General features: G+C 34.3%; 1 protein-coding gene across 1 annotated transcript; it reads right to left on the minus strand.

Annotated features, from left to right (window-relative positions):
• Positions 1-829: 829 nt before the first annotated feature.
• On the minus strand, positions 830-14,744 carry LOC125229601 (activating signal cointegrator 1 complex subunit 2 homolog). Its single transcript, XM_048134485.1, has 3 exons — positions 14,666-14,744; positions 5,704-5,968; positions 830-2,774 (listed from the first exon to the last, which is right to left on the minus strand). Exons 1-3 carry the CDS (start codon positions 14,678-14,680, stop codon positions 2,215-2,217), a joined length of 840 nt encoding a protein of 279 aa, XP_047990442.1. The 5' UTR covers positions 14,681-14,744; the 3' UTR covers positions 830-2,214.
• Positions 14,745-18,041: the final 3,297 nt, after the last annotated feature.

The raw sequence follows: 18,041 nt of genomic DNA on the forward strand, positions 1-18,041 counted from the left end.
GCGTTAAAATACAATTGTATAACAAATAACTATTTGTACACAGAGAACAAACATTCGACTGAATTGAGTACTTTTCGTCTTTTTTAGGGTTCCGTACCTCAAAAAGGAAAAACGGAACCCTTATAGGATCACTCGTGCGTCTGTCTGTCCGTCTGTCACAGCCAATTTTCTCCAAAACTACTGAACCGATTCATTTGAAATTTGGCACACATATGTTATTTGGCAGACATATAATGTTAACCTGTGACCCAAAGACACGATATTTAAATTAAGAAAATTTAATTATAGGGGCCACGTTTGGGGGGGGGGGGGTAAACGTGAAAATTAAAAATCAACTGAAAATTGAAAATTAAAAACTGTATTGTGTTACATATCAAATGCAAGATCTTTTTATAAGTATTTCTAAGAACCCTTATCATCCGTCCGTCCATCTACTTATGACCATCAGCGATTTTTTTCTCGGAGAAGTAATTCTCTGAAGCTGCTCATTTGCATTTGGATTCATAAATTGGTAATTTATTTTTGCCATAGTGGTCTAGCGAAAGGTCTATCAAAAGTAATTCGAATATTTCGGAAAGATATGATTGTATTTTCAAAATTTTACTTTTGTCCTTTTTTCATATTGTCCATGTCCATAGCAGCATTGGGGACTATACCAAATTCAACCGGCCGATCAAATACCGCATTGTAATGAAAATCGCATGCAAGATCTCATACTCGCTAAATTAGCCCTTAATTTAGCCGAATTACATTTTTATCTGAAACAATATCTATGACATTGCATAACATTTAGTTTCACTGTTCCTCAATCGGAAAAGAAAACAACAAATACACGTAACATTTATTTAATCGATATTTACAATCGGCACGCGTCTCGTCGGCCATTTTGCGTCATGCGCAAACGCAGCGTAGAATAATTGATTGTTTATTGGTTATTTCATAAGAAAGCGTTGCAATGGGAATGTTAGCTTGTTACAATATGCTATAATATATGTGCTAATAACAATAAAAGTTAATGACAAGCCTGGTTTACATGCATGAGAATAAATTAAATACACGGATAAAGATTCTCCCGTTAGTTATACAACATAAAGCAATTATCTTTGAAATGTAGTTAATTGCTGGCTAAGAAACAGATGTAAAAATGCTTGTTTGCTCACTCCTTTTTGGTGTAAATAGAATAATAACAAAATGAATAATAAAGTAAAGTGAATAATAAAATTGTATCGCTTAACTTCAAACTTGTGGGTAAATCCATTCTGCTTTAAGGTTGAATATATTTATATAAAAATATAATATGATCTGAAAGATAATCAACTTTATAGCAGAATGGATTTACCCAATTTTGAAGTTAAGCGACACAATTTAGGTTCTTAATTTGAAGCGTGCAATAATTTAATTAGTGTGTGAGTGTAAGCTGAGTGTTGGAACTGATGAGTTAGGTTGCATCTATATTCAACGCTACCCTCTACATTTTACGTTTGTAATACAAAATATAATTGATTACTTTACATTAGATACAATTAATAATTAAATTAAAACTAAAATTACGTCTAACTCATTATAATTGACTAGCACTAAATATACAAAAATACAAAAAATACGTTCATTTCGCTTTGGGTAGGTGTAACATCTTATAACCTATAGGTAGTGTACAAATACAGCGTTCATTTACATTTATACATATACGAGAACGAGGCATCTGACCAGTACTCTAGTCTAGAGTCTCTAATATTTATGTTCTCGTAAGTGTGTGAACGTGCCTGTACCTAGAATGATAATTTCGATTACTCACAAACCAACCAAGTTTAATTGATGACCCTTTCTTCATGAATAGAGAGTGAGATGATCACATGTCTAATATAATTTACATTTAAATTTGATTTTTAAAATAGGTAGGAAAGAACATTACTCATGAGTGAAAAACAGCAGTGATTATAAATAAATATATTATTTTCAATAGTTCACTTAACCCTTCCGAGCTTCCTCTGAAATATTTTGTGACAAACGCTTTTAATACCGGAACATGTGTTTACTCTGTCGTGCTTCACATATTATGACGTAATTAATTATCTAAATTACCTATTTGTACAGACGCGTCATTTCAGATGTAGTGTATTTACAACCGTTCTCGAAATCTATGTAAACAAACCAGCCTAACAACCTGCCAAACTTGACTATTAGGATGCACTATTAGGATATCTCCTACGAAAATTAACCAGTGAAGTCAATAGTGTAAGATCCCGTGTTAGGGTCGAAGTTCTGCGCCGGGTGTCCTGTGAAAGGGTTGTAGTTCTGTGGCTGATAGTTCTGGTAGTTTTGCGGTTGCTGGTACTGCTGCTGGTACTGTGGTTGGTACTGGTTGTACTGGGGTTGTGAAGTGACCTGGTAAGAGAACTGGGGCTGCTGGTGGAAGATTTGGTTCTGCTGCCTTTCCTGAGGGAATGCTTGGGGAGCCTGGTTGAAAAGACTGGTCTGCTGGGTGAAAAGTGGACCCGAGCGGAAAGAAGATGGCTGTTGAGGTTGGTACTGCTGTTGCTGCTGGTATTGCTGAGGCTGCTGATAAGTCTGCTGCTGGTATTGAGGTTCGGGCTGGGACGGCTTCAGGAATTGCCTGATAGCGCTTGGGCGGGATTGGGAGCGGCCATTATACTTCGGGTCTTCGTAAATTTTCGGGTCTTCTCGGTACTGTCCGTCGTCCTCCTGGCCGTCGGTGAGGGCGTTGTGGGACGACGGGTCGTTCAACGTTGGCGGGGGCACCATGATTCCGGTTCCTGAAATTGAAGACAAAAGGTGTGTTTTAAATAAGATATTTTTACGTAATCATTTGAAAGCCAGTTCATTTGATTATCTAAGAATTAAATTGAACATTTTATTTACAATAAATTATACCTATCGACAATTTTACAAATAACCTTCACGGTCTAAATATTTGAGCTTCCTTTTGGATGAGTAATTAGTTTTGCAATGTCTTATATATTGAATGAATCACAAGAATCACACTACCGATGCGAAATTGCATCAAAGTAAAGCACAAGCATCCTGTAACGGCTGCAACTAGTATTAAGTAAGATCTTTTTGTGCGGATATAAACTCCATTACTATCTCGTTAATTTGTAAAGTTTCATAGTATTTTAACACCTTTTGTGTGCAAGGTAAAAGTTATTAACTTGATTAAATCACGATGGGATCACCGGGCGTGAGATTTTTTAATTGGTTAATTTGAAACTTCTAGGTAGATTCGTGATAATCTTAAAAAAAAACTTTTTTTTCCGTCTTAGGAGGCAAACTAGCAGACGGATTGCTTGGTATCCCTTAGGACGACGAGCGTAGCGAGTCTGTTACGAAAACCGAAAAAAAAAATCTAATTTTTTTTGTACGTCGTCCGATTTTGACAAAACATGCTTCAATTGAAAGGTATTGATTTATGTAACTTAAAAAAAAATATTGAAAAAAATTGGGAAAAAAATTTAAGATTTAAAAAAAAACTAAAATTTTCGTATCACACTGAATAACTGCAAAAAACGGTAGACACGATGTATAATATCTATATATGAATTTTTGAAATTAAAGACAAATAGATTCATGATTATAAACTAAAAACCGAATCAAAATCGGATCAGTAGTTTTTAAGATACGAGTTGTTAAAGTTGGCTTAGTTTGTTTATATGGTCGCTTATAAATTCCTTAGCTAGAAAGTCAGAAACATTATATTTTTCTTACAGTTAGAAGTATGCATTGGTAATAGACATCATAATAAACAATTTTTTACGAGGATATAAAAATTTCGTCTCTTAGAAAGCCGAGCGTAGCGAGGTCTGTTACGAAAAACAAAAAAAAACAGTTTTTTTTTATTGGATCGTCTTTCTAAGGGATGAAATTTTTATATCCTTGGAAATAATCGTTTAATATGATGTCTATTACCAATGCATACTTATAACTGTAAGAAAAATATAATGTTTCTGACTTTCTAGCTAAGGAATTTATAAGCGACCATATAAACAAACTAAGCCAACTTTGACAACTCGTATCTTAAAAACTACTGATCCGATTTCGATTCGGTTTTTAGTTTATAATCATGAATCTATTTGTCTTTAATTTCAAAAATTCATATATCGATATTATACATCGTGTCTACCGTTTTTTGCAGTTATTCAGTGTGATACGAAAACTTTTTTTTTTAATCTTACATTTTTTTCCCAATTTTTTTCAATATTTTTTTTAAGTTACATAAAGCAATACCTTTCAATTGAAATATGTTTTGTCAAAAGCGGACGACGTACAAAAAAATTAGATTTTTTTTTCGGTTTTCGGGTAAGATTACCGCCACGTATGATTACCTGCAACACTAGATAAGTTGGAAGTGCCGGCCTAGATACCCTATTCTTGAGGGTAATTTAATATTTTTTCTCAAACAAATACTTAAATAGATGAAAATAGACATCACTACAAGCCAATTATTGTAAAACTAGGGACCGGACGCTATAAAAATTCAGTGCCGTTTAAAATACCGTCAATTAAACTGTAACACATTGCTAGTTCGCAGCATTCCAACGAGATCAATACTCTACCGATTTCCTAAGCACTCCAAGAGCTCCAACTATGCGAACAAGTTTCTAAGGATAACGTTTTCATTTTTACTGACTCGTATCTCCTTAGTGTTTTAAAACAAACTTGAACTGTAACTAGGTACTTACATGTTTGAGATTTGCATTTAAATATGTGATGTGGTTCAAGGTATGAAGTTAGTAAAGTAAGTAGCCGATATTATGCAGTAATGGTGCCCTAGATTCGTTTTACTTGTTTGGTAACTGCCATAAACGCGTAACCCGTAAGTCGTAACGGTCAGTGCCATCCAGTGTAAGTAGCGTGCTATGATAAGCAGATGCGAAATTTTCGTCATTTTGAAGTATAACATGGTAATTACAAATATTATATCTTGTTGACCTAGTTTTGCACTTGTTACTTAATTTGTCACTGCGATGATTTAAAAATATTAAAAAAGTAAACAAAAGACTGATTTCAATAATTTTAATACAGAAATTAAGATATCAATTTATATGTATTAAAATATTTTTATTAAATTTTGACTTGATTACATTATGCAACTCTAGTTACAGTGTAAATTTCACTATAGTTAGTAAGTACGTCTCAGTTATTTCTTAATTTCCATAACTAGAGTAGGTAATGAGTTACGACATAATTTTCTTTCGTTAACTTTGTTATGTTATGGACAGTGCCATACAGTTTTACGGTAAATTGTTGGGTAACTGGCTCCTTAGGATAGTTTGTCAGTTAGTGTGTTTGTTTATCAAGCGTACTTCACGCTCTTTTGCTCTCTTTTGAATATGTGCGTGTGCGTATTTAAAATGTTAATTATGTTAATTAGTTTTGGTCACGGAGAGTAAACAATTAGTTGAGTATTAAATAGATCTGTAATATCCATATGATACTTCTACATAAAGGTTGAATCAATTGAAACCTACAATGAACAGTACCTATTATGTATATATCGCACTATGCAACTTCAGTTTATGCGTAGGAATAATAAGACCAAGTCGGGTTCTAGTGATCAAGTCGAACTCAGTACTCATGTAGATACGATCCTATAGGGAAATACGTAGGTAGGTAGATAACAAAGATTGTTTTGTATAAAACCTAATTTCTAGAGGTACTACTAATTCATAATAATGATCGTCTTACCTTGCGGTTCGAATCCTCGTTTACTGCTCGCGCCATAAGAAATCTCCCTCTGCTTTCCTGACTCGTCAACGTATCCGTACTTCCCGGCGACGTCTCCGTTGGGGTACTTGGTCTCAATCTTGAAGGAGCCGTCAGCCGCTTCGTAGCCGAAGCTGTACGATCCATCGTCGTTTTGTCGGTTGATCTGCTTGAGGATGGGCACGGGCGTCGTGGTGGGGCCCTGCTGGCTCGCGGCGCAGGATAATGCCGCAAGCAGGAGTGCAGCCTGGAAACAAATAGAATTATGTATTCAGTATAGCTGTTTACGTTACGTTATGGAACTCGGTTATTATCCAGCTATCCTCCTGTGGATATGTAATTAGTCATTCCAAACATAATTTTGCTTTAACAGTGGTAAAATGTCTTGATATCGAGCTGACAATGACAACAGTAATTACTTATGCACCTCGCTCACTTTTCAATGACTACTGTGATATCAGAAAAATATTAAATCAAGTTTAGATTATCAAAGTTCTGATGACGTTATAATAGTGCCGAACACCTATTAAATTTCATACTTATTTGGTATCAAATGAAACCACAAACCACAATACATATAACTACCCATATTGTAATAAATCTTGTCACATTTAATTTATTATTTATGTCCTAAAACTTTATTAAAATTATATAAAGTAAGTATAAATATAATTTTCGGTTTTTTAGGTAGGTAACCTAATAATAGCATTTGATATTTCTACACAGTACACAAGTATTCCATGGCTACCAAGTAGTACACAAGGAAAAAATGTCGGCCATCAAGTGTACCGAGGTGTTTTATTATGCAAGTGGCTGAAATGCGAGCGACCTTGATCTTGCTCGCGTGCCGCTCCACATAACGCGCGTGTATCAAAAAACACTCATTTTAATAATTGTTTTTCTACACTCTGTTCTTGAACGATTTATTAAAAGGCAACAAATTGTGTATCTATTTGGCCTGTTGGTTGACTGACAGGCAATGTTTTGTGGCATAGAGTCCACCTTTTGTACATTACGTATACGTGTCGTCCTTTGTGCATACCCGTATCTACATTAAACTCATTATATGTTTATAGATAATATAACCATATATATTTGATTAATACACTATGTACGATAAGAGCGTGACCAGTGAAAATGACAAAAATTGTTAGTCACTGGGTATGTTTTATACATATTATAATTGCACATGCACTGCAATGTCACAGTTTCGTTTTCTTTTAACCCTTATTTGCCAAGAGTGGCACTGAAGCTTTAGTAGTTTCATAAGCTCTGCCTACCCCTTTATGGGATACAGGCGTGATTGTATGTATGTATGTATGCACATGCATGCTAGTAGAGTCACCACAGAAAAAACAGTCTGTCTGACTTAGGTATGCTGTATCTGCATTTAACGACAATGTATCTTATCGTAATTATGGAAATCAAGCTTCAAAGAAAACACAAGACGGTGCACGCGCATTCGTAGACAAAATACGCAGACAAGAATACAATTTATCTACTATCTTGTCAGGAAACTAGTACAAGACACATAATACCGGTCTGCAATGCTCTATGCACCGTGGCCATTTTAAAAATAAAAATACAATTAAATACCTAATTAAAGGCGCAGTAAAACGATCCGGCGCGAAAGTTATTACAATTAAACGAACTTAAATCATTACCTACCGAATGACTTGTCAACTTATTGATCCTTTATCTATCCAATTTAATAAATCTAGCTATATCCACTCAGTTCACATTGAAAGTGTATCTGATATAAAAAGTGATACACAAAGAGCCGATGTGGTGAATGTCCACAGCCTTGGTACCTATATCACACTTATACTTGTAGCTACGGCCGGTGGGTGCCAAGTTGAGAGGCTATTTTATTCACTTGTTTGAGTCAAATAATGGAAAGGTCAATGCACCTAAGAATTAAGTGTTTGAATTCTCTAGTAAAATTTACTTGCTGTGTTGTTACGGCCTAAGCCTACCTTCTTTTGTTTATCTAATAATGGCTGGCTTAATGCTGACTTGACATTCTGATGGTATTAGTGCGAGAGCGATGCATTAGTTAAGATTAAAATCAAATCAAGATTATCTTTATAAAGTTGGAGAGCCCCTGGCTAAACTCATTGATTAAATAACTAAGTAGACAAATAATAAGTACCTACCTTAATCTCTGATCAGATTGGTATAGATTTTAATTTATTTTTGGAAAATGGTGCGTAAATTTCATCAGCGATTGCAACAATCGAGAGTCAACTTTTCAAGTCAGCTAGCTTTGCAAACCTGTGTAATTTGTGAAACATAAATAATAAAATATGATATTAGCGGATGCTTAGGAAGATTATTGAATCTTGAATTTCTTACATTCTGTTGACGAAATATTTCCTAACTTAACTTACCTCATTTATACCAAATGATACTTTCAAAAATTATTCAGACTTTACGTAAAAGTACATTACACACTTAGGTATCTAATTTTGTTACATGATGCCAATTAAATCTCTACCTGAGTGTAAAAATGTAATCATTAACCTGTTTAAAACATGTCGACCTTACTTAGGAATCAATTAAATTGCCATTGCAAAATAGACCTTCAGAATTTGAAACTAGAGCATAATTGTAGATATCTGTTTCTGCTAGAGCCGCAATGGAATGCGATGTCAATTATTGAAACAAAAACTGATTTAATCAAACCATACTTTGTTGATGAATATGGCCAATCGCTTTGACTTTTGAACTTAACTAGTATGTAGGTATATAGTATAATTAATTATAAGTAATAATTTATCGGTAGTATCCGTATCGGTATCGGTATCAATCAACAAATCGGTATCAAATTAGGTGCCTACACCTAATAAGTATGTATTTATTTGTTAATAGAGATAGGTTTTTTTACTCTTTGTCTTAGGACTGAGTATGTACGTCCACCACTTGGCATTATTATTTATTAAGTACCAATGCCTGACCAACCATTTATTATATTTAGTAATATTTACTAAGTTGAAGCAGAATTAATATAAACTCCATATTGAACAGTAAAAATTCTTTTTCAAACCCTTTTTCTCGGCCTAACAGAATCCACTTTCCGACATAATCTATCCACATTATACCCGGTCTTCGGCATCCTCAGTGTGAATTGTTCTTTGTCACATTCGCTTTCACGGCATCTAGCCAACGCTTCTTAAGCCTACCGCTTGATCTAGGGCCTTGGACAGTGAGGTCATCTATTCCTACAGAGTACAGACACTGAACAGTGAACTTATGTATTCATATTCATGAGGGCTGAAGTTACTCAAGCTTCTGCTACCAAATCAAATTGGAGACAATGCGTTGCCAAGAAGTCTCATTACTATGCCAATGGCCGGACTATATTTCCATTAGCATTCCGTCATTGGGGCGCGTGCCCTACTTGTGTTGCGCAATCGGGTGTCAATTGCAATGTTTATGAGCATTCCGGACTAAGCACTCTAAGCAGAAGCTTATCGATAGTTCACTTTTGCAATCATTTTTCGACACATACCAGTGAAGTATAATTTTTGATGCCTTGGTTTTACGCTTTGAATAAATATTTACCTGTATTTGTATTTATTCTTATTCAAAAATGTGTCGCTGTCGTATGTGCTGACTGCTGAGTTTGTGACAAATAGACATCAACGCGCGGACATAAATTAAAAACGTTCTCTTATTGTGAATGCGTTATTCTTTTGTAGCTCACTAGATAGATTTAGCACTCTCAATCACATTTTTTTACGTTTAAATAAATATGTATCAATCAGATACATATACATTTCACAGATCACGGACTGTGCGAGCAAAACATGTTTGTCGCTAAACGGTCTTCCACGTAGCTTTTCAATTATTATGTTGTCGACATTTTCTCAGTTTCACACAAGCAGTATTATCTACGTGCAATACTTAATACGCTCTCAATTACCTGCCTTTATGCTATCTGTCCACATTTCATACCTCAAGTAGCTAAGTAGTTATATGATAATACTTATATGAGTTATTGTATATCATTCACATGTCAAAATGTTCCAAGTATAGGCATTTATGAGGCGTGCGTGAAGCTGAAGCCAACTCCTAGATGTAAGGGATTTAAGGGATACAGCTTTACTATACATATTCTTATCCTTTTGGAAATCTTTCGACAGACACTTATGGGATTAGGGTTTGAAACTAACGCAAGTATCTGACTTAATCTGGTTTAAATTTTCAGCAAACAGCTGTTCAAAAAGAAGAGTTTTCATTTCTGTTGGGCCGAATCTAATATTAGGTAGGAAGGACTAGTCGCATCGCATCGCATCGCAATCGCATCGGAAATGTAAATGTTTCTTGCGGGTTTACGTTAATTTCCCACATACTTAGGGCCATTATCAATACACATAATCAAAAGACACATCATCGTAAAATATCTTTAGAATTGTCTTTGGAACTTCTCATAGAATAAAATTTAGTGAACGTTTTGACGGTGACAGACGGTTTGGTGCAACCGACCCTTAATCATGTGCAATACTAAAGTTAAACCGTAATCAACTAATTGAGCGTGCGATAAAGGCATTGTCGCTTGAACAATAGAATACTATTACTGTTTGTTTATTGTTCGCGATGTTTATAAAGATTCCGGTAAAAACTCGGAAGTGTTTGCTTTTCCAAATATTTGGTATTGTGATGGATAGGCTAATGTTCAGAAACATAAATCATATTGTATGTCAATATTAATAATTGGCTAATATTCAAACAAAAACGTCCCTTTGTCACTGACATATCCGATCCATATCATATCTAGATCAGAGTCAATATTTGACGTATCCTAACAATATCTTAAAGTTAAAGTCGCAAACAGTAAAAACACTTCTAGGGAATAATTCATAAACTCACAGAAGACGTTTGTGAGAGGTTTTAATATTTTTTTATGATTAAATGAACGGAGCCCCAAATACAATTAAAATTTTGTTTGGGACCTAACCACGTAAATTTGATTTTAGTTCAAATTAAATACCAAAACAAACTGCTTTTCTCGTCTTATTTGCGGACATTGCTCAGAAAGTCGGAACTTGTATTTGATAATAGCTATGAATATAGGGCTCCTGGTTACGGGGACACGTTATTCTGGTTCTCTTTGCTTCCTTGACAAAGTCTAGATCCAGTCCGTTCGGCTCGCGGGCCAAATTAATATTTCTTCCTAGTCCAATCTAGAGCAATGGCTTTCGTAACGCCACGCCCGCTACCTGTCTATGCATTTTGCATTCCAATGCTTGCTATAGGAATTCCTTCAAACCCTACTCAAATAATTTATAGATTAAGCTTATAATAATAGCTCCAATGCCTTTGCGATAAGGCTATTGTTGATATAATTTATTTAATAGGAACTGATTGAATGTAGTCTTGTTCTTGCAGTGATCGCTGTTATCGATAACGTTATTTTAAATGTGTTACAATTTTCGTGGCATTGTGTTACTTATAATATAGCAATAGTTATTTGTTTTACAAGGGGGCAAAGTAGTTGTTTAACCGCACGTGCCAATATTGATACCCGAGCAAGCGAAAGATTCCAAAATTGAACCGCGAGCGTAGCGAGTGGTTCAAAAAGTGGAATCTTGAGCGTTGCGAGGGTATCAAGGCACGAAGGTTAAACAAACTTTGCCACCGAGTGAAACACAAAATTTTTCACCACACCAACACGAACAAAATACTGACTATAAAACATCAAAATAAATCAAATTCATCAATTTATTCAATATTTTTGATTCAAAATCATCATTTATAGGGTAAAATCTAGCAGACATATTAAGACATCGGGTTAAAATTTGCATGAAATTACTTTGCCCCCTTGTGGATAAAATGCAATTTTGCTATCTGTTTGGTGAAAAATGTTTTAGTATACTTAGTTATTTCCTGTACCTACCTAGTATACCTACACATTGACTATAAATGTATTTTTTTACCAAAAGGCGTTATACACAATAAAAAAAAATAGTTTTTTTAACCTAATTAATTCATTGGACTAACCTCTGTTCTTAATTAGATTAATGTATTTCAAGGCATTCGTTTAAGATTTTTTGCGATGTTTTACTATGACGTCTATGACCTTAATAATATAAATGTAATTGTTAGATTATCACTGATAATTTATCAGATTCATTTCAACTAGAAACTTTGTATTTTCCAGGCAATTGTTTCGCTAGCTGTCAATTAGCATTAATTGTAACAAAAGTAAAAGTACTTGGGTAGGAAAAAAAACTTAACCAATTAGTTTCCTGCTGACACTGCATGGGATAACACGAGCCGTTCAGAGACGTTTGACAGTAGGTATACTAATGCAATTTTATGTTTCGCTAACTTCATTTTTCTGTGTAAAAACCCTCATTAACGTGTCACAGACGTCACAGTCTACTTAAAAATAATATTGTAGTAATTTATGGTAGAGATTTCAGTCACAGTGTAATGACACCGCTAGGCAGTATTAGATTCCGAAACCATAAGGATGTGAAGCAATAAGAACCAACATGACTGTAATAAACACATTTAGCCGCTTATAATTATGTGTTTTTCCAAGTCTGAAGCCTTATGCTTTGTGTCCAAGAAAAGCATAAGGCTAACGCAGAATTTCGATCGTGATTTTACTTTACAAAATTTACACTTAGATTATTGTACTTTAAAACATAAAGGCGCTTCTGAGATAGAAAGCCTGATAGTAGATTATACGGAATAAGGACTTATTCTAGCCTCCTAATTACGTTATTTAGTTGTGATAAGAAATAAATGATAGATAATCTTCCTAACATTGCAAATTGGTTACCTAGAAAAATTGCCTATATGCAAAGTATTTTTTATGGTTGTTAAAATATTGAAAATGAAAATGAAATGAAATATTTAATTTTCAAGTAGGCATATTACAATGCGCATATGAACGTCAAATAAAGCAACGCCGGCTCTAACCCTACGCCTCAGTATTTAATAGTATACATAGTATATCATATGAACTTGTTTATATATTAACTATATTATGTAAGTAGTTGGTCTGGTCTGATTTTATTTTTATCTAAAATCTTTGCAACTCCCGGAGTTGAATGAATCCATAAGCTATAATGACTGCTTACGCTGAGGAGAGCCTTATACCTGGTTTCCGCCAATGAGGTATATAAATAAACCGCAAGTTCAAGAACCTACCTATTTAATCGTACTACAAAAGTATAAATTGGTAAAGATTTGACTTTAATACCGTCTGTTCTGTTTAGCGAAGGGCAACCAGTGGCCAGTACCCTCTTAGGTATACAAAGGTTAAATACTTAACTTGTTAAGTTGAACGTTTATTTTAAGGTTAACAGTAACAGTAAGTGACAGCGTACGTCACAGAATAAATGCAATGTAAGGAAAATTGCATCCGGGTATTTTTACAGACAGGTAGCATCGGATCAGATATAGTTGTATACATGTAGGTAGGAACATGTGTTTCTCTACAATTTAGTACTTTGAAGTTGTGACTAATTGAGGCTGGAACGAGACTCTGGAAAAGACAAATCGGTTTATGCCGTTAAATACGTATATTTCAACACTCCTAATTAGCTCCAACTTCCCGCTAAATAAATAATATGAGGAAACAAATCTAAAAACTCTACAAGTTTTTATCGCTGACTGATTCTTTCCATACGCAACTAATACTCGTCGAATAGTTATTTGTTATACAAGGGGGCAAAGTTGTATTTTAACGCCGAGTGTGGAATTTAAAAATGAGCAAGTGAAAGGATTCTATAGTTGAACCACGAGCGAAGCGAGTGGTTCGAGAATAGAATCCTGAACTTGCGAGTTTTTTAACACACGAGAAGTAAAATACATTTGCACCCGTGTGTAACACAAAACTTTTCCCCTCACTGTAGCGAGGAAACTACAACGCAAAAAATGCGTTTATCACTGCTTCCAGTAGTTCCACAGGTGGTAAATCATCTTTATTACTAGATTCACCTACTTTTATCAATTTTAAAGCAGTTAATTTGACTTTATTCAAGGTCAAATTACTTTACCCACTAGTGGATAAAATGCGTTTTTACCCGCTGGTATTAAAGGACAAAACACGTGTTTCCGAGCTAGTGAGGGGAAAACAATTTTAACAACCCTGCATTCACAGAATCTGATGATCAATTTCTGTCTCCATCATCAGATTACCCTTCCATGACTCCATATCATCCGATTTACACATGAATGCAAAATTTCAACTGAGTCGGGAAGTGGACCTTGAGCTTCCAGGAATGGACAAAACTAAGTAGGTATTTTGTCCGGTGAATAGTGAATACTCATGAAACTTACATTGCGAGTATCTACGCCCATGGACCTAATTAATTTTAGCTAATATAAAATTAATGTAAATTGCATTTTTTGTGGTGAATGAAATAAACAAATATTCTATTCTATTTTATATACGTACCTAAAGCACAAAAAGTTAAGTAGGTATTGAAATATTTCAATAGTAACGGCGGCCTTTTCTTTGACAACAGTGTCAGCACTTTACAAGTTTACATTTCAAAAAATAGAACAAACTTGCCTTTGTTATTGCTTATTATTAGTCTTTGGTTTAATTACAATCTAAGTGATGTACTTAAAAGATTTCATCAATATGTAGGTACTTATTTCTTAAAATATAATTAGTGATAATATCTAGACAAAGCAAATAGCACTATGTTTATTAGGTATAAGTTGGACAACGCAATTACCTACTGTATACCTGCCTGATATAGACTTGAAATAAATAAATACTGATAAAGTAATTATTAGTAATTAGAGATCCGATTTAATCAATCAATATCGTTTATTACAGATCATAGTAAAATAATAGACGTTACAAAGAAAAAAAAGGTCACATGGCACCCCGATATGGCAATTATCCAAAAAACTATTATCTAGATCGTAACTATTCTACGAATTTATCGTAGTTTGAATAAATTAAAAAACTGACCTTCAAAACAAACATGGCGACTTTTCTGGAAACGTCAAACTTTTCCCGCCTTAGCGTGCAACAGCGCGCAATCGCAACAGACTTATGCGCCGCGCCTTCGGCCACTTGTATTTATAATGTCGCCGGCAAACTGAAGTTACAACAGTCACAATATTGTTATTCGGCGTAGGCCCTGTGTGGTAACGAAACGATGGGTGATACGAATTTGTTTTGGAAGATGCTATTGTTATGAAAAAAAATTAGGCCACCTCGGCATTGGGGTGGTAAAACGTTGCTAACATTAGATTACAATGTTTGCCTCCGATTACATTTCTAACAAGAACAGCTACAGACATGCGTCAGTAGAGGTAGGGGCGAATTTATATTATCTTTAAGACACAGTACCTACGTATGTATAATAATTATATTTTTCATAATATTCGGATAATATTACTATTCAACAGTATCTGCAACAACAGTAATAATATATATGGTGTTTTAATTCAGTACATATAGTGTTTTAATTCCCCACTAATTCGCAAAGTACCTAATACCCACTAATTCGCATAGTACCTACTTTTTTTGTCAGGTCGAAATTTCAGAGCCATATGTGCTACTAAAAAACGTCGCAAGATACACGTGCGAAGAAGGAATTCGTAACTCGTGAGGATTTACCTTCGATCGTGTTTTAATCTATCGCCACTCGTTTCAAATTTCCCCTTTTCCGCACTTGTATCGTAATGTACTATTTTCCTTCGTAAAATATCAGACCTAAATTTTTAAACGATGTAGGTAACAATTTGATTAAACACCTTTTGACGAAGCTTAAACTTGAACCACATATAGTTTTTCATCAAATTTTTGATTTTCATCTTTGGTACGAGGAGATAAATGTTGACAGCCTGCATTTTTAGGGTTCCGTACCAAAAAGGTACAAAAGGAACCCTTATGGTGCCGCTCTGTCCGTCTGTCTGTCTGTCTGTCCGTCCGTCACATTACTTAATATCTCAAGAACTACTTATGCTATCGCTTTGAAATTTTTAATACTTATGAACATCGTTAACCTCTACAAATTGAAAGTATTTTTTTTTTTATTTATTAATATTAATTACAGAAAATGGCCAAAATCAAAGTGGGGCAAAATGTAAATTTCAATTTACTAGGTCAAGGGGTATCGTTAGAAAGAGCTCAAACTGTACATATCAAAACTATTTTTTATAATTTTTTTGTTGTGGAAAACAAAAATTTTTTTTAAGGTAAATGTAAAAAAAATACCGCCTCCCCGCCTTATCTCCGAAGTTTACCAAATATAGCTATTATAATGAATAGTACCTGGGCGACCGAGCTTCGCTCGGTGTTCTATTTTATTATACTTCTTGTGTTTTTTACATGACAGACTTACCACTTCCAAACAAATTTGTATGAAAAAATCAACAGTAAATCACTTAAATAAACAAATAATTGATACACTATAGTTGTATAGGTACTTTATTTTACTTTAAACATAATTATCTGACAGTTTACACAATCAACATAACGCATAATAGCACTTCTGTTTGAAGTATTGAGTTTTAAAATAAATAATACTGAGATAACGGAAGAAGCTTAAAATTCGTAATAATAATTAAAACACTTAATGAATACGTAAGTTTTATAACCCGAGAATCATAAGACATAGAGTATATTGAATAGTATATATTTGAACGCTAACTTATTTGCCAATAAAACAGGACATTAACAAAATTTACAATTTAATACATGTAATTGGCCATAGAATGCCGTTCGCTAGTTTGCGGGTGGTACAGCGACATCTAGCGAAAATTTTGGACATCAAAAAATACTTATACATTTTACGATAACAATCATTACCTAGTTTGCGGGGGTAACAGTGACATCTAGCGAACAACTTGCACTACGGCATAAAATTGTTTTTCACGCCCTCTATCGTTAATTTTCCTAAACATATACAAAGTACATCGGATTTACTATTTCCTTTGACTGAAAACACCGTGTCATAAGATTCATAAGTTAGTCAATGTTTGTTGTTTCGTATCCTTGACCTGTGTCGCCATCTAGTTTTATCATAAATAGTACTTACATCGAGCGAAAGAATTCTGTCTTAACAACTCAACTACTCCACACGAGATGGCGCGCGTTTTGCCACGAAAGCTCAAATAGAGATGGCGGTATGTGCCTATTATTTCCGGATAATTCTAGAATGTAATAGCACATCTGTTTGAAGTATTGAGTTTTAAAATAGTACTGAGATAATACAAGAAGCTTAAAATTCGTAATAATAATTAAAACACTTAATGAATACGTAAGTGTTTTCACCCGCGAATCATAAAATTCATAAGTTAGTCAATGTTTGTTATTTTGTATCCTTGACCTGTGTTGCCATCTAGTTTTCTCATAAATAGTACTTACATCGACCGAAAGAATTCTGTCTTAACAATACAACTACTCCACACGAGATGGAGCGCGTTACACCACAAAAGCTCAAATAGTGAATTTTTCTATTCGTGTTAAGTATTCTTTTCATTAATATAAAGACTTGAAAATATTATAACACCTCGCCCGCGAATTATAAGTTACCTAATGTTTGTTGTTTCGTATGCGACGCCTTGATCTGTGTCGCCATCTAGTCTTTATAATAAATAGTACTTACATCGACCGAAATAATTCTGTCTTAACAATACATCTACTGCACACGAGATGGCGCGCGAAGAAAAACGCATGAAAACTCGAAAATTCGCGTTTTCCGAGACCTAAGGATAAGTTAGATCGATTTTTCACCTCCGAAAACCCCCACATAACAAATTTCAGCGAAATCGTTAGAGCGGTTTCCGAGATCGTCGGTATGTATAAATAAATAAATAAATAAATAAATAAATAAATAAATAAATATACAAGAATTGCTCGTTTAAAAGTATAAGATTAGAGGAAAAATAAAATCATACACGTATCTTGAAAACTTTTTTTTTTATTTATAAAAAACCTTTCAGATTTACATTTTCAATTTCAACACCCTTGCGGATGTTTATTGTACCTATATTTTTTACGGAACAATAATGAAAGGACCTGCTTTCAAATAGAGGAAAAATGTTTAAAATCAGTTCATGCAATAAATAATTATCCCATAAAAATCATCTTCCACACTAGCTCGCGCACATTAGTTTACTCAATTTGCCGTTAGATGTCGCTGTACGTTGAACGCTCATTTCCTACATCGCGTTTTTTTCCTGATATGTATAATGAGGTCGGTCCAGGAGCATACTTTACGACATGTCGTAAACTATTGAAGTCGAATAGTCTTGATTTTCTTTGGACGTTGTCTAAAAATAAAATTGTATATTAAAATATTACTTGTTATGTGGGAAATTGAGTCTTGACGGAT

This window comes from Leguminivora glycinivorella, chromosome 1 (assembly GCF_023078275.1).
Source record: "Leguminivora glycinivorella isolate SPB_JAAS2020 chromosome 1, LegGlyc_1.1, whole genome shotgun sequence".
NCBI classification, from domain to species: Eukaryota; Metazoa; Arthropoda; class Insecta; order Lepidoptera; family Tortricidae; genus Leguminivora; species Leguminivora glycinivorella.